At 35.0% G+C, this 26,013-nt stretch overlaps 1 protein-coding gene across 1 annotated transcript; it reads right to left on the bottom strand.

Annotated features, from left to right (window-relative positions):
* Positions 1–829: 829 nt before the first annotated feature.
* Positions 830–25,391, bottom strand: LOC129791781 (death-inducer obliterator 1). The gene is made up of 9 exons (XM_055830267.1): positions 24,931–25,391; positions 24,624–24,857; positions 19,093–20,755; positions 14,916–15,093; positions 12,267–12,668; positions 7,539–9,524; positions 4,533–4,737; positions 1,992–2,206; positions 830–1,920 (listed from the first exon to the last, which is right to left on the bottom strand). Exons 1-9 carry the CDS (start codon positions 25,049–25,051, stop codon positions 1,363–1,365), a joined length of 5,562 nt encoding a protein of 1,853 aa, XP_055686242.1. The 5' UTR covers positions 25,052–25,391; the 3' UTR covers positions 830–1,362.
* Positions 25,392–26,013: the final 622 nt, after the last annotated feature.

Below are 26,013 nucleotides of genomic sequence, written 5' to 3'. Positions count from 1 at the left end.
CCACCATGAATTTATGCATTTTTGGGTGCTTTTAGAACAGTTTTAAATGCAACAGATTATGTCGGACTTAGTGTCAGAATTACCTATTTCAGTGCTGAAATATTTCTGGATCTTAATGTAAAATTACGCAAATCAATTTTTTTTATTTTATGAAAATTAAAACTCTGTTCCTGAAAATTCAATTTTGTTTATAAAAATTTGAAAACTTCAAGCCTTAACATTAAGTTTATCTCTGTAAATTCGTAAATTCTTAACTCTTTCCGCATTTTCTGGCTCCATCTTCATTCCCTAAAATCTCTAAAGATTTGTTTTTGAACATTTCATCTTCCTGGAAAAGAATTTTCTGCATTCTATCCGGCTCTGTTACTCACAACGTGGAACAATCTCTCATCTAGAATCCCATTTCTTGGGTCTTTTCAACTCTAAATCAGTGCACGGGTTGAACGTCAAACCCGGATTAAAATCAAACAATTCGGGGCACCCGTTGATTAATATCGCTCGGGGTTCTCCCAGATCCGAGCCCCGTTTCACGAAAATGCCGTCCAACCAGGAACTCTTTACCACAATTATTTGTTGTAGCTCAAAAAGTACTCTGTTTATACGAGAGGAGAGTCGGTGGCGTAAGATTTAACGTGCAAACGCAAAACGAGTTCTAATCGGCTACACATTCACTTTTTTATTTCATTAAAAATTGCGCTCACGCTCTCTGGAAGCTGCCTTTATGCGCTCCGTTTTTTTTTCTTTCTTTCTTGCTTCCCTGCCAATTCCGGAAGCTAACTCTGCCCGGAGGTTCATAAAGGGAATGTTTTTTGTTTTAAAATAAAAAAGATTTCAGTACAATTTTCATTTATTTATTTCTTTAAATTGTTAATTTTCTAAAGAGAAATTTTCATGCTTTTTTTCTTTTTCTTTCCATTCAACGCCCACAATATTCTCCATTCACATTACCAATATGATAAGAACTACTTGCTTTCCTTATTTTATTTTAGTTTTTTTCTTCTTCTATTTTTAATATTATTTTATTTAAATGTTTATTTTAGCAAGATAAAATTAGAAACTAATTCTTTTTTTTTTATTTCACGTTAAATTTGGGACGATAAGATTAAAGAAATTTTTGGTTTTCTTCTCTTATCTTTCTCACACCTTCTTCATAAATTTTCTCAGAGTTTTCATGAGATGAAAATTTATTTTTCTCACTTGTGGAAATTTCCATTCATCCCACATGTTTGATTAATAAAGAAAACTTTTCCACTTGTTAAATGCAACGAATCGTGGCAACTTTTTTTTTTTGGGAAATTTTTCTTAAATTTCATTTTATTTTTATTTCTTCTTTTTTTAATATAAGTAAATTTTCAATTAAACTTACTCTGGCTCATATTCATCTTCAAGTCCCGGCGGAGGAGGTTCCGTTGATTTCTCCTTTTCATCCCATTTGGATTTTTTAGCAGCCGGCTCATACGTTGGGTCATCTTTGGGTGCCTCCGTGGCGGCAGCTTCATCGGCTTTTGATGCTTTGATATCCTCAAGGATTGCATCATCGGGCACCATACTGAGAAGTTCCTCCTCCGACAGTTGAGCCAACTTACTCGGACCCGAACTGTCCGTTGTTGTGGCAGCAGCGGCAAGAGTTGGTTTATACCCTGTTGGCTTGTAATCAACCCCCTGGAAAGTCCCTGAAATACTCGACGGTGCAATTGGTGTGTATTCCTCATCTTCCTCCTCCTCGGCGGGATCAATTGAATCAATCCCCTTTGTGCCGCCGCTGCCTGCTGTTGTTGGCCCCGAAACATTCTTAATACTCGCAAGAATCTCCGACAAATTCGATGGAATTGAAATGTTTGCAAGAGATGGAATTGCAGCGGGAATTGCGGGGATTGCTGGAGGGGTAACAGGACCCGATGGGGAATAAGGTTCATCGCTCTGAAAATTAAAAGAAAATTCCCCCTTTAATCTAATTTTCATTCATCAAAAGAGGGCAAAAGGACTCTTACAATTGTATCCTGCCCCTTATTGAGAATTCCCGCAATTTCCATCTTTTTCGCCCCAATTTGCCGATTCAACTCCTCCATCTTCCGCTGAATGTCATCCGGATCGAGTGCGGCGATTGCAGCTGGTGCTACAGTTGATGTACTCGACGGTAGCATCGGTATGTCATCGTCACTCCCACCAGGTGAATAAGGTTCATCATCATCGGGATTTGATTCAACTGAAGAGTCAAAGGAAAATTGGGAATTTTACTTTTTTTTTCTTTAGAAGGTCCTTTTTATTATTTAGCGTGTCCTTCGGAGTCCTTAAGAGGATTCTTTGTGATTTATTTTTATATTTTAGCTGTATTTCTTTCAGACACAGCTTTAGTGTACCGAGCAAAATCGAAAGTCGTCAGATCGGGCTCCAACTTGGGATGAGCAAATTTTGTTTTGCCCATATCTCAGGCCCTATTATAGGTAAAGGCCTGAAATTTTGACATGTTGTAGGGGCCATCAAGAGCTTTCCAACGATACCTCATTTTCGAAAATCGGTCAAGCCGTTTAGTAAATATGGCCGCCACAATTTTTCATCGAAAATCGATCATAACTCGAAAACGGCTTGACCGATTTTGATCAACCCGGGCTCAAATAAAAGCTCTCAACAAACCCTACAACTCTCTAAAACATCTGAAGTTTCAAAAGTGACCAATAGGGGGCCAGAATTAAAAAAAACAAATTTTCGATGAGTTTTCGATGAATATCTTGAAAACGCCACTACCATATATCATGCCATATGTCATATCTCGGGTTCTACAAGTCCGATTTTGATCAATTCAAGCGCAAATAAGAGATTTCGTGAAGCCCTACAAATGTCTAGAACATTGCAAGTTCGAGAAATGACCGCGAAAGGCGCTAAAGTCAAATCATAATTTTCGAAAATTTCGAACTCGAATATTTCGAAAATGCTCTTATTAATTTACTTCACATTTTAATATGTTATAGTTGAGGTTAAGACCTTTCCAACGATAGCTCAAAATCGAAAATCTATGAAACAGTTCTCGAGATATGGCGTTTTAAAGGTTTTTAACAGATTCTTTTAAAAATCTTCTTTCGATTTTTTGTAAAAGACTTCTTTATGAATTTTATTAACACCCCTCTGAGAATTTTCTTCAATGAAAATAGTATTTCCTTTCAGACTAAACAAGATATCTAATCAGGAATAGACAGAGAGGACAGAGAGGTGTGTCTGCAAACCTGATTGATAGAGAATTAAATATTCTGCATAAAATCATCTAAAAGAGAATTTCTCGTTTTTTTTCTTGCATTCAAAATGGGTTTATCAACAGAAAATTTCACTCCAGATCAAATTCTTTTGCAAAATTTCCTTGCTTGTTTAAAATTATAAAGATTTTAAAAAGAAATTGAGAAAGTTCGGTTAAGATTTAAACGACATTTGAATCACTTTTGCCTGTCTTTTTGATCAATTTGTTAACACACGATTTAACACCACAAAGGTCTTCGGTTCGAGTCCTGGAATTAATCTTTTTTTTTTACCTTCTCTACATGTAATTCCCCCTTTTTCATAATAAATCAATTATTTTCATCATTAAAATTGATTAAATTCCTCTCAAATTATCAGATTAGTAAACCCCTTCATTAAAGAAATATTTCTCCTATTGCAATTAAACAGCAAGTTGCATTTTTTATTAATGTTTTGACCGCACAGAAATACGATAAAACCAACACAACCAACTAATAAATTGAAACAATTTTTATCTGCAACTAGTTATTTAAATTAGAACTCCCAATTTCCTGTATTTTTCATCGTCCAAACAAAATAAATAAATATGTGGGATTTATTTACATTTTTCTCCATTTTTTTTTTCTTTCAAATTAACATGAATAATTTATTAAATCGTCCCCCATAAATCATTTTTTTAAAGCTCCAAAACCTTTCTTTAATTTATTCCTCCTAAATTGTCCGTCAAAATAAGCATAATATACCGTTCAAGATAAAAATTAATTAATGAAAAAAACCAACGTGTAAAAAAGCAAAGAAACAAAATATTTTAACAAATAAAACAAGATTTTTGAGACTATTAAAATCCTTGAATTGCAATTTTTTGATCTTTTTTTTTACATTTTGTGTGCAAAACTTTTCTCTTTGTTCATCTCCCCTCCTTTATTGGGGGATTGACCTACAAAACCACAAAACCAACATTAAGACGATGAATCACAATTTTCACTTCTTTTCACCTTAAGAAATGAGAAGGAGAAGAAAAACTAAAGACCAGTGGCAATTTCATTGAGACAAAAAGCAACAAAATAATTTCACAACTACCCATAAAGCAAAAAATAATAAATTCACGAAATTTTATCTACAATGTAGAACGAAAATGTTCAAAACCTGCGAGAAATTGCAAGAGAAACACGAAAAAAGGTTTTAGAAAAAAGTTCAGCTCCGTATTCGATCCCGAGACACAAAGGATGTGAAAGGAGACACTTAGCCACTGGGCTAAAATATTTTATATGAACGCAGTATTGGGAATTTAAAACTTAACGTACCTTTTGAAGGTGCTGCAACTGTTGCAACTTTAGCTGGGATTTTTTCTTTACTTCCCTGCTTTGGCATCATCATCATCAACTTCTTCCGGGAATCCTGCAATCCCTTCGTTTTGAGACTAATTTGAGATTTGGGACTCGTTGGTGGTGTATGACTCTCTATACTTCCTTTTGGCGCCACACTTGCCAATGCAGCTCTCTTTGCATGCTGTTAAAAGTAAATGAAAGATTCGTCAAAGGAGTTCATGCACTTTCCATGCAAAAAATTCCTCTTTCACAGAACAATTTTGACCCATCTCATTTTGTAGAGAATTAAAAGAAATAGAAAAATCGCGAGAGAATGTCCGTAATATCCACTGGGACCACAGAGAAAAATGCAAAAAAAAAGATTGCCAAAAAAACTAAAATATTGCGACGCCATTTGCAGTTTTTGTCCCTCTAAAAACTCTTTCAAACTTTTTTTGTAGACTTATCGCACATTTTCCGGGGAAGATTTCATCTTTTCCACATTAATTTTGCATAATCATTAAAAGTATCAATTAGTTGTAACTGGGGTAAAGTAGTGAATTTGAAAAAAGAAATATAAATTAATATCTCAAAAAGTAGTTGCTACTAATCTGTCTAATTTTGCCAGTAGTTGCACTTCATACCCTTGCCTAAGCCTAAAAAGTTTCATAATAATTGATCCAATATTTTGCATTTTATTTGAAAAACAAATTTTTCTAACCTCAAAGTTACTCTGACCTCTCAACTACAAATTCAGTTTTGGCAAAATTCTCTGCAATTTTATTGATCCAAATGCATTTTTAGATAGAGTAACTATTGCTAAACACGAATCTAATCTGAATTTTCCAAAAAAAAATTCGAGTTTTCCTGATAGTAAAAAGTACCCCTTGGGGCAAAATGGTCAATTAGGTGTTTTTTTTTAAAAAAAAAAAAACTTTTTAAATTTTTGAAAAAATACAATTATATACAATTTAGGATGTGTGATCACTAACTATTATCAATTTTTATAAACTAAAAAAATAAAAAAGGCAATTTCTTAAATTTAACGTTTTTTTACATTTTTTGTATTTTTAAGTTTTAACTGGTACACAAATCTCTCATTCTCAATAGATATTTTAGTGTCTTGCTAAAATAATTTCATTAAATTAATATTAGGGAACAAAGAAACGCAATTCACCATTTTACCCCAAGGTTGGGGCAAAATGGTGAAAGTGCCAGGGTTTGGAAAATGGCCTAAAATTGCATTTTCCCGTTGAGATAGAGAGAAATCGTCTGAGACAAAGTTGTAACCCGGAAAATTTCCTATAAGATGTTCTCATGGGAAATCTCAAATATTTCCACGGAACTCATGAAAAATTATCTCCCAAAAATTCACCATTTTACCCCAGGTTCGCCTATCTTGTAATAATTTTTTATTGTTAATTTGAAAAAGAAAAACCTCCGCGGAAAATACGCGACAAGTCTACAAAATAATTTTGAAACATTTTCAGAGGGACAAAAACTGCAAAATGTTGAGAGTTCGGTCGAGTGATGAATATACTTATTGAAACACAGGAAAGATCTTCTTTCTATTTTCTCAATTTATTTTCGTGAGCGACGTTTCGAGGGCGTGGGTTTCCCTCTTCTTCGGGCCTACATAAATATGTTTACAGAACATTATCAGAAACAGAACCCACAATAAATAATAAACAGAAATTCTTACAATGAAATGGCGGGAAAATAACGTCAATACAATTCTGTGTATCCGCTTCTGATAATGTTCTGTAAACATATTTATGTAGGCCCGAAGAAGAGGGAAACCCACGCCCTCGAAACGTCGCTCACGAAAATAAATTGAGAAAATAGACAAAAAGGTCTTTCGCGTGTTTAAATCAGTAACTGCAAAATATAATGAATTTTTGACGGAATTGTTGTAGAATGTTCTTTAGGAGTAATTTTCTCCTTCCGGGGGCGTCAATAGGGAATGCGGGTTTAAAAGAAAAGAAACCTTTCCCAAAGCTTTCGGCGTTTCGCCACGCCTTCCACATAGTACAGCTGATTTAAAAATTTACCTCGAAATAATTAAACTAGGATATATGTAGATCCAATTTTTCTCGGGATCGGCTTAAAATTTGATCCTGATCAATTTTCCGTTGAAATTGGGGTCATACAGGTTGAGCTTTCTGAGCATTTTCCCATTTTCATTTTCCTATATATTTTTCCAAGAATTTGAATAAAATTGAACAGGTGGCGCCACGAGTGGCCACAAAAATAATTTCAAGTTGACAAATTTATGTTTTTTGTGACATTATTTTCAAAGAATTTATGCTGTAGTGTTATGTTTTTAGTGCATTTTATGCTTTTATATTAAAGAAATATGTGTAATAAGTGCATAAAAATCAGCTGAAGGGCAGTGCGATGTGAAAAAAGTGCATTTTTTGTGGTCAAAAAAGGTGAAAAACATCACTTTTTCCAGGTGAGTTTTCCGCATGAAAAACACCTCAGAATGCAATGATACTACCTCACAACGATTCTAGAACGCATGCAGAATCTGAGGAAATCATATTTGGTCAGGGAAAACCCCCCAATTTTCCGGAACAGAGCTCCAAAGTTTTCCCGAAAACGGGAAAATGGGAAAATGCTCAGAAAGCTCAACCTGTAATACCCCAATTTCAACGGGAAATCAATCAGAATCAAATTCTGAGCCGTTCCTGAAAAAATTGGGACTACACGTGTCATTTTAATTATTTTGAGGTTGAGGTTAGAAAACATATTAATTTTCTTGTCCTATAAAGAACATTCTAACTGCAAAATATTTCGCATTTTTTGGCAATCTTTTTTGCATTTTTCTCTGTGATCCCAATTGATATTGGGGAGTTTCTCTCGCAATTTTTCAATTTCTTTTAATGCTCTACAAGATGAAATGGGTCAAAGTTGTTCTGTGAAAGAGGAAGTTTTTACATGGTCGGTGCATAAACTCCTTTCACTTTAAGGAAACTTTTTTTTTTGGTGAAAATTCTTTACCTTTGACGACACGAGTGTTGTTGAGACGCGCTTTACGCCACTTTTGATCATCACAAGAATCCCCAGGAGTAGATCAGGGCGATTATCCTCAAATCCAACCCCTTTTATTGGCAGCAGAACCGACGGGAGGGATTTATGCGCAGCAAGGGGTGAAATGTAGAAATCTTTAATGGATGTCGAGGCTGTCTTCACGACCCCCAGACGTTTCCGGGAATCAAGGTATGTGTACAGAGCAAAATACTTTGTCTGCTCCGATTCAGTCTCAGCTTTAAATTGCAAAATGAGAATCTCTTTGTTGCCACTCTTCTTGATCTTACTTATGTACTCCCACACTGTTTCCGGACTTATACGCCCCACAATGTCCAGCGCCGGTGGGAGTTCCTTCCCAATTGCCTCACATTCCCCACTCACGCTAAATGCTGAGATTTGGAATGTTGCCACATCAACCATATTTATGCTTCCTGTCCAAATTGATGGGGTCGCTGTGTACTCCTGCTGTTCCTCCTCTTCATTGTCGTACGTTGTCTCGGGTGGAGTTGGGATTGTAATTGTACTAGATGGCTCCTGATCACTTTCAACACTCATTGACTTCTTCGGCGGTTCGGGGATTTGGGATTCAGACACCTGCTTGTCCCCTTTTGCCTGTTCCTTAACTTCTTTGGCCTCCTTCTTCCCCTCATCCACCACCGTTGCGGTCTTATCAATAATCTCCGAAGCTTTGAGAATTTTATCAATGAGATTGTACGATTCTTCCTGCTTCTTCTCACTCCCAGCAGGCTTCACCTCCTTCTGCGGGACTTTCTTATCCTCCGACACCTTCTTTGTGCTCGATGAAACACTCTTCTTATCACGACTCCTATCGCGATCTCTCCCACCCTTTTCACGATCCTTCTCACGTTTTGCCTCCCGATGTCGCTCCTCCTTGTCCCTGCTTCGACTCCGTCGTTCCCTGCTGCGTTTCCTTTTGTGCTTTGACGACTTCCCGCGTGAATCATGCCGATCCCGGCTACGACTGCGACGATCACGATCCTTCTTCTTGCTACTACTCGAATGTCCGCCACTCTTACTACTCGACACCGCAGCATCCTTCCCCCCCTTCTCACTCTTTCCCTTCTCTTTGGCTCCTTCGGGTTCACTACTACTCGTCACGGTGGAATTATTGAGCACCGACACGACATCCTCAACGGCAATTGATGGATCCAGCGACACCCGCTCACTGATACGCCCTTCAATAACTTCCTCCCCTTTGTGCGTCTTCAGCACGTAATTCTTTGCACATGCCAACAAATCCAATTCGGACTTCTTTATCATCTCCAATTGATGCTTATTCTCATTCTCACGCCATTGCGCCAACTCCTGACTCGCCAATTCTTCCGGTGCCATTCGCACCAGCTGCCCAGGTGTGATGAATTTCTCACAAATCTTCTCCAACAGCGACATATTCTTCCTGTCTTTAATGTTAAACATCAACGAACGATACTTTGCCCGATACTTCGTTCCTGTGTCCTTATTGAACAACATAAACATCTCATACTCAACATCAGTCGCAAACTTTGCCACCTCCTCCGCTGTGAGCTTCCCCTGAACCTCAGTCGCGTCAGCAATGCGCGATGTAAGTTGCTCCTTAAGCGTCCGCCGGACATTAACACGAATCGGCTCAGGCTCCCCACGCGGAGAGGATTTCGCCCCATCAGCAGCTGCTGGGGATTTTTTGGTCTTTGTCACGGGCAATTGGGTTTGTTTCAGCGACACCTTCTGCCCACCCGATGTTGATGCCTGCGGCGATGCTTTTGGCACCTTCGGCGAGGACTTTCCCTCCGCCGTCAATTTCTGCCCACTCGGATGCATCACGACAATTTGCTTATTCGACATCACTTTGAGCTGCGTCTGAACCTTTTCTTTGCCCTGCGCCGACTCCTTTTCCATCTGTTGCTGCCTCTTGAGGGCCATTTGCTTTGAAATGCTCGTTAATTGGGCTTGTTTAGCCTAAAGGAATTTTTTTTTAGGATTCATTTTCAATTTTAGATAGAATAATATTCATTGGAAATTTATTTATTTAAAGATTTAGGGATTTTTCATTAAAGATTCCCTAATTTTTAAAAATATTTTGAATCTAATAAAAACTGTTTGATTTCTTTCGTCGAAATCAGTCAGATATCAGACATTGTGTGAAATTCACCATTCAGACAGTCTTAAGAAATCTTATGAATTCTTAAGACTTCTTAAGTTTTCTTAAGAAAAACTTAAGATTTCTTAAGAAAAGTTAAGATTTCTTAAGAAAAACTTAAGATTTTTTTAAGAAAAGTTAAGATTTTTTAAGAAAAGTTACGAAAAGTTAAAATTTCTTAAGTCATACTGAATTTTAGGCAAAATGTAATATTTTTTGATGATCTTTAACATTTTCGATGTCTTAAGACCATCAATAGCCTTTTTTTTTAAACTTAAGAAATAGAAAATTGTACTTACTTATCAATTTAAAACAAAGAAAATGCATTTTTGAGTGTACAGAGAAGCTGTGTTTCTTTAAAGAAAGAATCATAGCTAAAATGTTACTTTTCAAGACAAATTCAAGGTTTGCTTTAAGCAAATCATCATTCTCTGATGACAGCTTCTTTGTACACTCAAAAATGCATTTTCTTTGTTTTAAATTCATAAGTAAGTACAATTTTCTATTTCTTAAGTTTAAAAAAAAGTGCTCTTGATGGTGTTAAGACATCGAAAATGTTAATAATCATCAAAAAATATTACATTTTGCCTAAAATTCAGTATGACTTAAGAAATCTTAAGTTTTCTTAACTTTTCTTAAGAAATCTTAAGTTTTTTAAAAAGAAATCTTAAGTTTTTCTTAAGAAAACTTAAGAAAACTTAAGAAATCTTAAGAAATCTTAAGAATTCGTAAGATTTCTTAAGACTGTCTGAATGGTGAATTTCACCCATTGTTTTAAGGGGGGTCTCTTTTGAGAGCTGATGATATTAAATGTTGTCATTTTTCTTGGGGTTTTTCTAAAACTTGGTTTTCCGATGTTGGTTACGTAGCCTAACTATTGAAGAGTAAAAAAATCAATTTTCGCCATCTTAGGTGCAACGCCATCTTGAAATTTTCATCAAAACACAAAGGTAGCAGGATCTACTGGATGGATTTTGATGGGGTAAAAAGCTAATGAAAGATGAAGCATTAGCGAAGAATGTACCGGAAGGGATTTTTGAATTTCCATTCTGGGGCTGAGAAAAATTGAAAAACTTCAAAAATATCTGACTAAAGTCAAATTTTTCTACTTTTTTCAGCCCCAGAATGGAAATTCAAAAATCCCTTCCGGTACATTTTTTGCTAATGCTTCCTCTTTCATTTGCTTTTTACCCCGTCAAAATCCATCCAGTAGATCCTGAGAAAAACCTACCTTTGTGTTTTAGGCAGTTCTGTGGAAATGTCGGAAAAACACAAAATGGCGTCATACCTAAGATGGCGAAAAGTGATTTTCTTACACATCAATAATTAGGCTACAAATGTAACTAACATCGGAAAACTAGGTTTAAGAAAAGTGAAAACATTACAAATATGTCAATTCCAACAATTTGCCCAAGAGACCTCGCTTAAAGCGGAAAATTATAAATTTTTTAATTGATAAATTGCCTGATTTTTCTCTGATTATTTCCTTGATTTCATTCGTCGAAACCAATAAGGCATCAGGCAAAAAATTATTCAATTAATAATTGATCAAATGCCAGATTTTTCTCGTCGAAATCAGCAAGATATCAGGCATTATTTAAAAGCAGAAAATTCTTTAATGAAAACTTGATAATTCCCCTTATTTTTCTCGTCTAAATCAGTCAGGCATCAGATGGTATTTAAGACAGAAAATTGTTTATTTAAACAATGATAAATTAAATGAGTTTTCTAGTAGAAATCAGTCAGATATCGGACACATTTTCAGACGGAAAAATATTCATTTAAAAATTGATCAATTGCCTGACTACGTCTAAATCAGTCATATATCAGACATTATTTTAAAACAGAAAATTGTTTAAATAAAACTTGTTAATTTCTGGTTCTAGTTTTCTAGTTTTTAAAATAGTTTTTAAGGATTTCTTTAAATTTTCATAGGATTTATTAAGTTTTCTTAAGAAACTTAATTTTTCTTCAATGTACTTTAGAAGCCCAAAGTTGAACAGAAAAAATCTAACTGACTAAAGAAATCTTAACTTTCGCTTAAGAAAACTTAACAGATTTTTAAGAAAATTTTAAAATTCTTAAGAAATGTTTAATTTTGCTTAAGAAAAATTGAGAAGTTCTTAAGGAATTTAAAATAATCTTTAAAAAAAACTTAAAGGATCTTAAGAAATCTTAAGACTGTCTGACTAATAAACTTCACCCACTGACTTTACATGGAAAAATCAATAGTATATCAGAATACTATTCTAAAAAAAAATTAAACTGCCTTAAAAATTTTTTTTCCAAAAAGTTTTCTTTAATATTTAATATTTCAATATGTTTTAATATTTTCTATGCATCAAAAATTTTAAAAATCAATTTAAAAATTTCTTTTTTTATCACTTCTTTTATTTTTAAAATATTTTTAAGCGCCAAGGCTTTCAAAATACCAAACCAAATCAAATTTAAGTCATAAAAATCCATATTTAAGGCTTCCTTTAAGGTCAAACTATTGGAATTTTCTTTAAAATCAAAAAAGAATAATAATTAGAAACAAATTTGAAAAAAGAAAAACTTACCTTAAATGCCTGCCCGATAGCACTTCCCGGCTGTACAACCTCATAGTTTGGATTCTCAGACAGCCAATGCTTGAGATTTGTTAATGTTGGCGCTGATTCGCCACTGAGACACTTCCCTGTGACTTTATTGTAGACAATAACACGATCAAATTTATTCTTAAGCACCCCAACCTTCTTCGTGGCACCCCCCGGAGCCGCGGGGGGCTTCGATGGGGCCTCCTTTGCCGCCCCACTGCTCTTTGTTGTCACCATCGCGTGCTTCCGTATGCAATCATCACTGCAGTAGATTGAATTGGGACGTGATGGTTTCTTGCACACAATACAACTCAGCAGTGTACTTGTGGAGGAAGATGTTGGTGATTGAGCTGAGGAAGCATCATCAGATGCTGAGGAGCCGCCCTTCTGCCGCCACGCAAAGAAAATTCGCCACGACAGAGAAGAAAAATAAATAAATTAAAGAAATAAATTAATTTTCAAAAGCAACAAAATTGAGAAATTAAATAAATTTTCTAAGCAAAATATTCTTTTTTCTTTTCTTTTAGGAAATGATAGGAAATGTTTGTGTGTTTGTGTGTGTGTGAGAAAGAAAGAGAGAAAATGAGGGAGAAACTGAAGATGAATTTTTGCTCAAATTATCAATGCAATATAACATAATTTTCTCTGTATGCGCAGAAAATCCAGAAAGAAATGAATTATTGAGACAAAAAATTCCACATTTTCCGCAATTTTTCATTGGCATTTTTTTTTTGGTAAATAATAAAATCTTTATTTGGCTTCATTCATCCGCAGTTTCTCATAAGTTTCTCCCCTCTCTTTCTCTCTCCATCACTAAGATTAAATTTAATATCACAATTGAGACATTTAAACACGCTTTTTTGAACAATTTTCTTTCTCTTTAATAAATTGTTAATAATTTCTTTCTTTCTTGCTTTTTTATAGATTTTTTTTATTTTTTATATTTTATGTATTTTTGTTATATTTAATACTTTATCTAACTGATGTTTGTAAATTTTTTTTTTAATAAATTTTGAGGAAATTTTTTCATCAGATTTAGTATTTCAAGAAAAACACAGAAACATTCAAAATAACTGTCCCATTGAGGTTTAAAAAAATCATTTTTTTTATTAAATAAATAATTTAAAATATTTTAATTCTTTCATTTGCAAAAAAATCATTTTTTAACTCTCATCATATTTCACATAAAAATTCTCAAATTTCTCAAATTACGAATATTCATTGAAATATAAATGAATAAGAAGAAGAATCAGTGGTGGAAAGACGATCTCTGATTGGCCAATATATTCAGGCAATGCGTTTTGATTGGCTAATGCTTTCTATCGGAGTGGAGCCTCGATAAAAGCATTAATTTGACGTCCATCTTGATTTTGAGCATTAACAAAAACAATTTAGAACTTAAGGGGAATTCTTTGGGCAAATTGTTGGAATTGACATATTTTTAATGTTTTCATTTTTCTTGGGGTTTTACTTAAACTTGGTTTTTCGATGTTGGTTACATTTGAAGCCTAATTTTTTAAAAGTAAAAAAATAATTTTCCGCCATCTTAGATTGGACGCCATCTTGAGATTTTCCTCAAAACACAAAAATAGGTTTAACTCATGATCTACTAGATGGATTTTGATGGGGTAAAAAGCAAATGAAAGAGGAAGCATTAGCGAAGAATGTACCGGAAGGGATTTTTGAATTTCCATTCTGGGGCTGAGCAAAATGGAAAAAAGTGACTTCGGTTCATATATTTTTGCTTTTTTCCATTTTTCTCAGCCCCAGAGTGGAAATTCAAAAATCCCTTTCGGTACATTCTTCGCTAATGCTTCCTCTTTCATTTGCTTTTTACCCCATCAAAATCCATCCAGTAGATCCTGAGAATAACATACCTTTATGTTTTGAGGAAAATCACAAGATGGCGGAAAGTGATTTTCTTACTCTTCAAAAATAAGTCTTTAAATGTGACCAACACTTGAAAACCAAGTTTTAAAAAACCCCCCCTTAAAAAAACTCCTCAGACCTTAAAAAATTATGAAATTAATCTCCTTGGATTTTCCACAGAGAACCAATAAGAATTTCGTAAGAAATTCCAATGGAAATTTTAGTAAATACTCCAGATAAACTTTAAAAAGATTTTTTTTACATTTTTCTTGTTTTCTTCAATTTAATTTCCTTGGGACAACGTTATTTGAATACCTCTGTACGTTTATGCTACAAATTTACTAATATTTTACAATTATAAATACGATTTTCTTATTATTTATTTATTTTTTTGCTAAAACACGATTCATTCATAAATTAATAAATTATTTTTCTACGTATAAAGCATGTTTTTTAGTACATTAATCCTCTCTAATTCACTCTCATTGTCATTTTTTTCACACAACACACCCCATCCTTTATTAATCATTCCCAGAAGCCCATTCGTTGTGAATTTGTTTAAAGCAAAAGTTCAAGAGAATTCCCGGAAGTTAGTAAGCTTTCGAGGAATTTGACTCCTAAATGTTAATTCTAAAAAAAATAAAAACTAAATTCCCCCCAAAAAGAAACTCAAAAAACCCACAAAAAGATAAGTTTGCGAATGGACTTCTGGTTTGATGTGCTTTGAATTTGTTTTCTTTCATTTAATGGAAATCAAAGACAAACCTTTGCTGCTGGACCTTTTTTCAAGCAATTCGGGCATCTCCATTCGATTCCCTGCTCCTCCATTTGCTGCCCCATTGCCTTTGTTATGTTGACACACTTCCCGTGGAACCAATCTTCACACGCGTCGCAGCAAATCATGAAGCGATTGTTGTGCGGCTGCTTGCAAATGCACCAAAGTCTGCAAAGCAAGGACAATTATGTTTTTCTTTTAACTAAAATTATTTCTAAATGAATTTTGAAAGAAAACTATTTCTTTTTTAAGGAATCTGAAGTTGGAGAAGAAATTTTAATTAAGAAAAATCAATAAAATTTAAACGTTTTTAATTTCTTTGTACTTGTCTTTTTGGGATAGTTAGAAAACACATTCTTCATACTCAAATGAACGTGGGTTCGAATCTTAGTTTGTTCTTTTTTTTTCCTATGAAGAAACATTGAATTTTCCTTAATTGAAACCTCAAAAGCAAATTCCACCAAAATGTTAATCTGCTCTTGAAGTTAAAGTCCTAAATTGACCTTAAATTGATCGATATCTGGGTAATTGTAATGGCTATCCTCCCTCGAAGAATACTTAGCTATTCTTTAGGTAAAAGAATACCCTAAAAGCGAAAGGATACGTCTGATTAAACCACGAAAAGTGGACGATTGAATCCCACCGGGTTTTCGAAAGTGAAAGAGCGAAGAATCTAGTCTCAAAGGGTTTCTAGAGCGCTAATCTATCAAGTGGAATAAAAATTGAGCTCTGTAGAGCGAAGGAGAATGAAGATAGTTTTCTGGAAGTTCTAAACCAGTACTCCGTTGAATGAAAATTAAAACAGAAAGCCCTTAAAATCGAGGGGGGTTTATCCGTCGAATATTTAGGTTTTTTTTTACGAATCTTCCGAATATTTCCGAAGATTTGAATATTTTCATTCACGTAAAAATTCCTTTGCTAAAAACCGAATAAACACCAAAAACAAATTAAGTAGGCTGATTTAGGCTTGAATTTACTACTTTCGGTTGGAATTTAGACCTTTTTCAAACTTGAATCAAATATGTTTTTCTTCTCAATCTTTGTTTCTTTAGGACCTTATAACATTTTTTCTATTTGAATTAAGTCTTTTTTAGGTTTGAATTATTTTTTTTACGCTCAAATTAAGCAGTTTTGGGCTTAAATTTACTACTTCTCGGTTTGAATTTACTACTTTTCCGTTTGAATTGAATATTTTTTATGCTTTTGCTTCTACATCTCAGCCCTTTTTTAGGACTGAAAACCAAATAACTTTTTAGCTGTGATTCTTTTGAAGAAAAGAAAAGCACAGATTCTGCGTCCATTCTAAATCGGATCGGGCTCAAACTTAGTAAGAGCACGAATAAGGATCCGTCCGGCCGTAGTTTAAAGTTAAATTACAAGAGAACGATAATAAATAGAGACTTGCAATCAACGGCAAAGTTAAATTATTGACTGGAAATCGTCTAACTATGATATCAAATTCACCCCCCCTCCCCTGCATCCGCCATTTTGAATTTTTTTTCAATTTTGTTTTCGCTATATCTCAGCTTTTAAGACCTTTTCAACGATACATAATTTCCAAAAATCGGACAAGCGGTTTAGCCAATAAAGAATTTTATTGAAAATCGGACGTAACTCCTAACCAAACCGATTAGAACCAAACCGGTTTTGAATAAAAGATCTCAAGAAGGTCTACAATTATCTATACATAGGAAGTTTCAAAATTTACCGCTAGGGAGCCAACATTTCTGCTTGAATTTACTAATTTTTCGGCTTGAATTTATTACTTTTTTTTAAGCTTGAATTTAGTTTTTTAAAGGCTTGAATTGAGCACTTAAAGCTTTTTTATTCGTAAATCTGCGCCTTTTTAGGACTAAAATCCGAAATGATTTTTTAGTTGGAATTTAGTCTCTTTTTTACGTTTGAATTTACTACTTTTCCGCTAAAACTTACTCCTTTTTGCTTTAAATTAAATATTTTTAAGGCTTTTGCTTTTCAATTTGAATCGTTTTAGGAACAAAATAACTAAAATTTTGATTTCTTTGGCAAATCAACCGAATATTTCCGAATAATTTCACCCAGATAAACTCCCCTCTTGCCCATAATTTCCTGGATTTCTTAAGGAATTTCCTGAAGTTCCTTCTTTCACCTCATCTGTAGCCCCCTTCCCTGCAGGGGCGTAGCCAGAGCCAAATTTTAGGGGGGGTTTTTACTTTTGAAATTGTACGACGGGGGGGGGGGTATAAAATTCTTTTTCTTCATATTTTATTGTACGGCTGTTGAACTCCTTCAAGATCCATAATAACCAAAATGGTTACAAACCTAGGTTTTGATTTCACTTTTTGTAAGAACAAAATGTTCTCACAGTATACCGATCATTGGGTGAAATTCATTAGTCATACTATCTTAAGATCTCTAAGAATTTCATAAATTTTCTTTAAAAACTTTTTTTTTAAAAGAATTTCTCAAGTTTTCTTAAGAAAAATTTGAATTTTTTTTAATGGAAATATAGAATTTCCTTAATTTTCACAATCGAAACTTAGAATTTCTTTAATCAGGCTGATTCGGTTCAAATTCATATTTTACGAAGACTTTTCCGGATTGTTTTCAGGCATCTAAATTAGTAAAAATCATCGAAAAACATGCATATCGCTCGATTCAAACTGAATTAAAATATCTTAAGTTTCGCCTAAGAATATCTTTAAAAATTTCAAGTTTTTTTTATAGAAAACTTGAAGAATCTTAAGAAATCGTAAGACTGACTTAGTAGAGAATTTTACTCAAAATGGGTGAAATTCACTAGTCAGACAGTCTTAAGATTCCTAAAGAAAGACTTCAGTTTTGTTAATTTTTTTTAAAAGTTTTCTTAAGATTCTTTAAGTTGGCTTAAAATTTGGTAAGAACAAGCCGTGTACGCGACTCAATTTTTGTATGGAATTCTTTGGTAAAAAATGAATTATTATTATTAAAATGTATTATTTTTGACTGCGATCCGAAGCTACCTCAAACACAACATTACACAATCGTTAAAAAGTTCCCGTAAAAAATGAAGTTGGACTGCGCTTTTTTACTGACAGCATCAATCTCAAATCCTTTTGTACCATTAAATTCTACAACTAATAACCTACAAAATGACAGATTCTCAGCGTGCGATCAGTACTCTAAATGTCAAAAAATTAAAATTTTATTACCAAAGGCGAAAAATTCCCAAAAATCTAAGAAAGAAAAATCGGGTAAGAAAAATCTAAAGAATCTTAATTTTTTCCTAAGAAATCTTAAGTTTTCTTAAACGAAACTTTAGATTTTTAAGTAAATTTTGGAAAATGCATATTTGTGATGATTTTTACGAATTTCAATGCCTCAAGACGATCAGAAAATGTCATCGAAAAATGCATTTTGCTCGATTTACTTAAGAAATCTTAAGTTTCGTTTAAGAAAGCTTCAAAATCTTAAATTTTTCTTACGATCTTAAGTTTTTTCTTAAGGATTCGTAAGAAATCTTTTGAAAACTTAACACATTCTTAAGAAAACTTTTAAAAAAATCTTATGAAAATCTAAGTATTTCTTGAGAAAACTTAAGTCTGTCTGACTAATGAATTTCATCCAATATCAAATGGATTTTGAGTGAATTTTAGCAAAAAAAAAAAAAAACAAAATTTTCTGATCAGTGAATCAGAAAATGAAAATTTTTGTGGCTATTAATAGTATTTTGGTAGCTCTAAATTCTTGTTTTTTTTTTCTTTTAGACATTTATTGATATTAAGAAAAAAGAAAATGAGAAAAAACGATCCCAAAATCGAAAATTTTAGCGATTTTTCTGATACTTGGTCAAACTGTTCTTGAGTTAATTTGGCTCGAGGGGGGGGGGGGGTTATAACCCCCAAACCCCCCCCCCTCGCTACGCCCCTGCTTCCCTGAACCAGAGGACAATAATTTCCACAAGGATCCACTCCACACAAGGAAATAAGACAACAAAACCACCTCAAATTACGAGAAAAAGAAAAGAAAATAAAGACTCTAACCCAAAATTGTTGAAAAGGAATTTTTTTCTTCTTTCATTTAATAACAAAATAAAATATAAACATAAAATCACAATTTCTTCTCCAGAAAGATTCCATTAAAGGTACAAAAAAAAACTTAAAGAACAAGGAAAACAACAGAATAATAAATTAGAGATTCCACACATACCTATCCGGATCATCTTCGGAATTCCAGCTGGCATCGGAATCCATATTCTCCTCGGATTCCGCCAAGGAAGGGGTGGCGCTGGTCCTGCGACTGCTGGACTTTGATGCCTCCTTGTCGGTGCCCTTTGAGGTGCTCCTCTTGAGCGACGGCACCACATCGGCATCCCGCTGTGCTTTGTGCTGCGGCGTCGACGTTGGGGATGACGCAACGGACGTATTGGAGGTGGATGCCGTACTCTGCGCCCGCCTCTTTGCCCCCCTTGTGGTTGGCGCCTCAATGGGCGGAAGGGTGATCACCCGCCCATCACTCCGGACAATCGTTATGGGTTCCTTGCGATTCATTGACATTATACTGGCCGCCGCCTCCTTGGCCATTTGCTTCTGCTTCGCCAACTTCACAAATGGGCTCTCCTTCTCCTCCATCTTTGGCGTGCTGGAGCTCACAGGAGGCGTCGTGGTGACTGCCGTACCCAGCGTGGTCTGTACACCCAAAACTTGCTTATCAATCACCTCCTGGAGATTCTTATTCTCCACCAATTCCGCCACATGCTGCAGCAATTCATCCGGAAGCCCATCCTCGGACGTTAGACCCTCAAGGAGATCAAGTTCCGCGGTGTTGGCTGCCTGGGCGGGTGTGGCGGCTGTACTTGTTGCCACTTGACTCGTATTCAAGCCAATGACATCACTGAGGAGTTCCGGATTGAGCGCTGTATCCGGATTCTCCAGCATCTTCACAATACTCGGAATATCTTCGGCCATTTGTTGCGTTGTGCTGTCAATGGGGGCCCTCGCCTCGAGTTCTTGCTTCACAATCGAATCAATCAGCTCAAGCTGATCCCTATCAGTCTCCAGGGCGATCTCCTTCTTCGGCCCGTAAGTTTTTGTCGTGGTTGTGTAGACAAGCGGTGGGGGTTCTACCTTTGCTGCCGCCTCACTTGATACCTTCTTTATGATGTCCGGTGTGGAGAAGAGGGATGTCATGTCGGTGAAGAGAGCCTCCACATGTGCTGGTGGCTTCTTATCCTTCTTCACCACCAGCTGTGGTTGAACCTTCGGCTGCTGAACAACTTCCGCCTTTGGGGATTCCTCCTTTGGCAACTCTTCGCGTTTCTTCTGCACCTTAATGGGTGTTGGTTTTGGTGTTTTCGGCGCTTTGGGCTTCTTCTTTCCACCTGATTCACTTCGTGGCTCTTCCTCCTCAAATCCTTCAGCTGGGTCAACTTCAAAGGAGAAACTCTGCTGCCGCTGCTTCCGGGTGACACGACCACGTGCACTGGCACCTTTTGCACCCCCGCGATTCTTCTTATTCTTCCCCCGACGTGTCCCACGATCGTTAACCGTATAGTCCAGATCACTATCGCGATCGTTCTCACTCTCACTCACACTAAAATCACTCTCACTGAATGTACTCTCAGTCGCTGCGTCTGATTGTCCTCCCTCCTGGTCGGATTCTTCGGCTTTTCCCGCATCCACGGGCTCACTCTCCGCCGCTTTCCGTACCTCTTTTGCGGGTGGTTGGACAGTGGGTGGTGTTGTGGCACGAGAAGGTGGATTCCGTTGACTTGGAGAAGTCAATGGGGTGTAGCAATGATCATTGTGGATACTCTTAACGCGCTCCTCATTGTCAATGTCCAGCAATAAATGCGAACTCATGCCAGCATATTCTGCAAAAGAAAAACCATTTTAAAGCTTCTTCCGGACAATTCTCAGCGCAATGAATCAGCAGGCTTTGGTCAACTCCTCTAGTAACCTCCACCCTCGTCCACAGTCTAAACTACAGAGCACTTTCCACGCACAGCCATTCCCGCAAAAGGCTGAGCTTCGATTAACACTCTCTACACTAGAGACCGAAGTTAGTCGAGTTGAAGTCGCGACTAGTGACTAGTCGATGGATTTTCTTGAGTCGTCGTCGTTGATCAATTTTGTCGACTAGTCGTAAGTCGTCGTAGTCGATCTCAAGTCGACTCAAAGTCGACTAGTACTCAAAAAATAATAATAATTTGATCATTTTTAGTTTTTTAATTTATGAAAAATCTCAAAATATCTCATGATTTAAAAATACAATTTACTTCTAAAAAAAACTTTTTTATAATAAGTTAATTTTAAGCGCAAAGTACACTTTGAAGAGAAAATACTTTATAAAAAGTTAATGCCAAACGCGTAACAGTTGACGAAGAAACAATCTTTCTTAAAATCCTTTTTTTAACAAAGAAACGTTACAACTTCTGTAAAATATTTGAACTGGAGTTTCACTCTAAATGTGTTAAAATAATATTTAATTGAGCGCTAGTTATTCAAGGTAGTTAGAAATACAGCAATCAAAATTCAATATTATTTTAATTATTTTTAGTACAACTCCGATTCTTTATAATTAACACAAGTTTATCTTTTTAAAGTAAATGTTTCGCAATACAATTAGACTGATTTCTGCAATCTTAAGAAATTCAAGGTGAAATTCACTAAAAGTAAATCTGTTATAAAAAACTCAATTCTAACTCAAAAAACTTTTTTTTTACCTAAAAACCTTGCGACTGACTTTAAAAAACCTAAATCTTACGTAAAAATGCTGACCTTAAAAATTCAATCATATGTAGCTTATGAACCTAATAATTTTGATTAAAAACTGAATATACTGACTTTAAAAACTTAAACCTGACTCAGGGAATTTCACCCTAATTAATGGATTTTCAGTAAATTTTCATAATTCAGCTTTTTGGCCAGTTTGATTCTAGCTATGTATGTAAAGACTTTACTAAGGGTAAAAGGGTAATACCTTTAAGGATTAACTCCTTATGAATCATAAGGAATCCAGTGGGTGGAACAAAGAAATAAAAATTAACTAGCCAGAATTGGACATTTTCACAAACAAGTGTAGGACGAAAACGTCCGATTTGTCCTTGGTTCTTAAGGGGTTAAATAACTCTAAGTAAAATTCACTACTCAGTTGGGCTTAAAAATTTAAGTCGGTCTTAAGGTTTTAAGTCAGTTTTTTTTTAAGTTTGACTTAAAATTTTTAAGTTGGTCTTAAAATTTTTAAGAATTTGTTAAAAAACTGATTTAAAACCTTAAGACCGACTTAAATTTTTAAGCCCGACTTAGTAGTGAATTTCACCCTCTATGTATACTTATTTAGAGAATATTCTAAATATTTTTAACGTTTGACTTTTTTGACGACTCCATTGGTGAGACTCCATTGGTGGTGGGGTTGGTACTCCTTGTAAAATATCTTCAGGACCTAAGGTCCTAGGTCGAATATTGAAAGTTTCATGCCTTCATGTTCCTTTATCTATATAATAAAGAAAGGCCTGTTTGTTGGTAATCGTCGTTCCGACTTTTCTATACAAATCCACACCGTTTATCCGATCGCGATGAAATTTGGTACAGATGCCCCTTATAACAGGCGGTTTCAGATGGCCGTATTCATTTTCCCCCCAAAGCTCCCCTTCAGGTAGCCCCCATAGAGATTTCATGCAGTTTTTGCAAATTTTTGAATTTGGCGCCTAAATTGTTGTATGAAAATGATTTCTTCTCTTTGCAATTTTTTTTTCGGGATTTATAAGTGGCCTCAATCAAACCATCACAATTTTTTTTCCTCTAAAATTTGCGCGAAGCGCAACAAATCCCCGCGAAGCGGGGCGAGGTAAATTGGAGCGAAGCGACAATTTACCTCGTAATTTAATAGAAGATTAATTTAAAAAATGATATTATTGAAAACGTAAAAAATGTAGCTTCAAAAAATATTTAATGTTCAATATTTTATGGAAAGTTGATAAGAAAACACGATTTGGTGGCGATAATACTAAAAAAAAAAAATTTAACTACAAACTTTATGCTTGTAGCATATCTGTATAAAAAAATTTTCTGTAATTTTCCTCTATAAGTCGACTAAGTCGTTGAGTCGTCGTCGACTTATGCTCGACTGACTAACTCGACTTAGTCGTCGATGTCGATGCAAACTTTGCATCAAGTCGTCGTCGACGAAAAGTCCATCGACTTCGGTCTCTACTCTACACTCATCAGCACTCTTTGCCATTCTCTCATCTAATTACTCTCTCAGTGCTCTCCTACATTCTCTTGTGGATTCTCATATTCTCTCTCGCCTACTTGAGGGTTTGTAACCTAGAGGCAGAAGCCGTTGCCGAAGGGTGGGCACCCGTTACAGTTACCGCCAATCTAAGGGTACTCACTCACGGAAAGAAAAATTTGTTAAAATGTTGTTAAATGTTGTTACTGCTGCTGCTTTGCTTCCATGTAAATTTCAACAAAATGTAGTTGAAATGAGGTTCTCACTAAAAAGTTGTTAAAATTTGGTCAAATGTAGATATCGTTTGTTGTTAAAAATTGCATTTATCTACAAATGTTGGTTCGGATAACCAAATTTTCATCTCCTTTTACCCTCTCTGTATTTCAACGTACATTTGGGTTTCATGAATAAATTTGTGTTATTTTGGTAAACTTTTATGTAATTTCTCACCGTTAAAATATTTTTGCAAAAAGACTTAATGATTTTTTCTTCAAGAAATGAAATTTTAAAAAAATAATTGGACAATTGGGACAATTTTTCTCATACAAAATATAAATTATTGAAAAAAAAAGCCAAATTAAAAGTTAAAAAAAAGTCTCTTTATAAGTTTTTTTGCTATTTTTATGGCGCTGCCGATGTGAAAGATCATGAATTTGGCAGAAATTATTCTCTTATTAAAATTATCAAATTGATATAATTTTTCAGAAAAGTATTTTTTTTAATTATAATTCTATTTTTTTTTAAATATGTATTAAAATAATATTTATTAAGGATAATGGCTACATTCTTTGGTTTTTCCGAAAAAGTAATAAATTAGTGACAGATTTCAACTAAATAGGACGATATGCCATTCGTATGGATCTTACATTCTTTGCCCATTTCCTTCTGTAGAATAGATCTTGGATTTACTAACACACATCTCGATAAATTCTAGGGGAGATGGGGCAAAAAGTCAGTGAAAAATGTTCAATTGCCAATTTCTCCCTGCTGATAAGAATTTATACAACTTGACTGTTTTTGTCCCGGTCGTCTCCTTTACACAATTTTGTGGGTAGTTTTTGGTAACCATTTCATGGAAATTATCCACTTAAAAAATGAGAATATTTGCTTTCAAAAATCGGTATTCAGCGTAAAATACAATTTTATAACAACTTTTGACGTGCGGCGTAGTTAAATGCTGTTTTGAGAAGATTAGCGCGCTGATTCTCTTTTTCTTAGTAACCTATAACAACTTTTCAGCAAAATGTAGTTAAAATGAGATAAATTCGTGAATTTATACACATTTGTGGTTAAAAATGACCAAAAGTTATCAACAATGATATATTTTTAGAAATTTAACTACATTTGATCAAATTTTACAAACTTGTGCAAATTTCTAACAAATTTTTCTTTCCGTGATGAGTAGGTTAATATTCGCTGGATAGTGAGTCGGGCGCTACACAAACAAAAAATCGATCCATCGCCCACTAATTTTGAGATTTAAACTCATTTCCAAGAAGGAAACTTACGAAGGATTTCAGATCTGAGCCTTTTGGCCTCATCCGGCGAATAGAAATCTTCAACAGTGACTCTAACATGCGGTGCTTCCGGGTCTACATCCTTTCTCGTCAAATCACCGTCCATATCATCATTATCCGGATTTGCATGTAGCTCCTGCTCCTCTTCCTCCAGTTCCTCCTTCAAGCTTGGCGTTGGGGATGCCACACGAATAACGCTCACAGACGTATTCCCAGATTCATTCTCTACGTAAAAAAAACAAAACAACAACATAAAATTCCCTCCTTTTAATCCTTCCGGAAGTCACATTTTACATACTCAAATAACTACGAAGGGCTGCTGAATCTACGGAAACAACTCCATCCTTATTTCGCACAATAACCAAACTACTGTCGTTTCTACTCTGTGCCGAAAAGTCCGTAAAAACTGAATTCGACATTTCGCGTTGACCACATTTTACACACCCCACCGGAACATTCTCACCCGGATGTTTTTCTCAGGCGCACGAGCCCTTCCTTATGTTTCGCCCCAGAAAGGAAGCGACGCCGCCACCCCGAACGATTAAATGTCAGATGCCAACTTTTCGTGCCTTTTTCACCCTTTTCCCACCACTCTTCACCACTATTTTCACACACACCACACGCACGGGGACTCGGGGAAAATCTTTTGTTCCCTCACGCTTTGATTTTTGGGAAAATTAATGGGAAAATGCGGATTTTTCCTCAAGCAAATTGCAATTTCTCAATAGCCGCCATGATGTTATTAGTGTGTCCATGAAAGTGACGCTATTTCATTCATGTTTTTTTCCTCTATGTTTTCTATGTTTTTTTTCTACAAAGATATTTTTCAGAAATTTCCCTTCTAAGCCTTCTAAGAAATTAAATCTGAAGAAATTGTATTTTTTTTTGCTATTAAAAATTGCAAGAAAATCAATAAATTAGGCGAAATAATGCAAAGAATTAGAAGATTTGATGAATAGTGTAGAACCGCGAAGATTTTTTAGCGAAGCAAAGTTAGCTGCAAATCAGTTTGAGCATTTGTTTACATAAAATTTATACATTTTACATGTAAAATATGTAAAGTATACAAAAATGTAAAGAATTTGTAAAATCTGACTGTGGATGTCGAAATGACGTCTGGCCCTGAGAAATTTAAAAAGAAGAAGAAGAATTTGTAAAACCAAATAGGGGAGAGGGGGGGGGAAATGATGGAAAAAACACCTAAAGGTTGATTCTTCTTTGTTAAAATGATTTTAAATAATTAACTAAAATTCTTTAAATCAAAAAATTGTTTCACATTAACGGAAAAATTATTTTGTAAAGTTTTTTAATATGCAAAATTACTGATTGGTCAGAAACTTAGTTGAGAAGTCATCCTTTGAATAAAACCCATTCAAATATA

Source organism: Lutzomyia longipalpis, chromosome 3, assembly GCF_024334085.1.
Source record: "Lutzomyia longipalpis isolate SR_M1_2022 chromosome 3, ASM2433408v1".
NCBI lineage: Eukaryota > Metazoa > Arthropoda > Insecta > Diptera > Psychodidae > Lutzomyia > Lutzomyia longipalpis.
The sequence above is the reverse complement of the archived record's forward strand: the minus strand, read 5'-3'. Positions and strand labels throughout refer to the sequence as shown.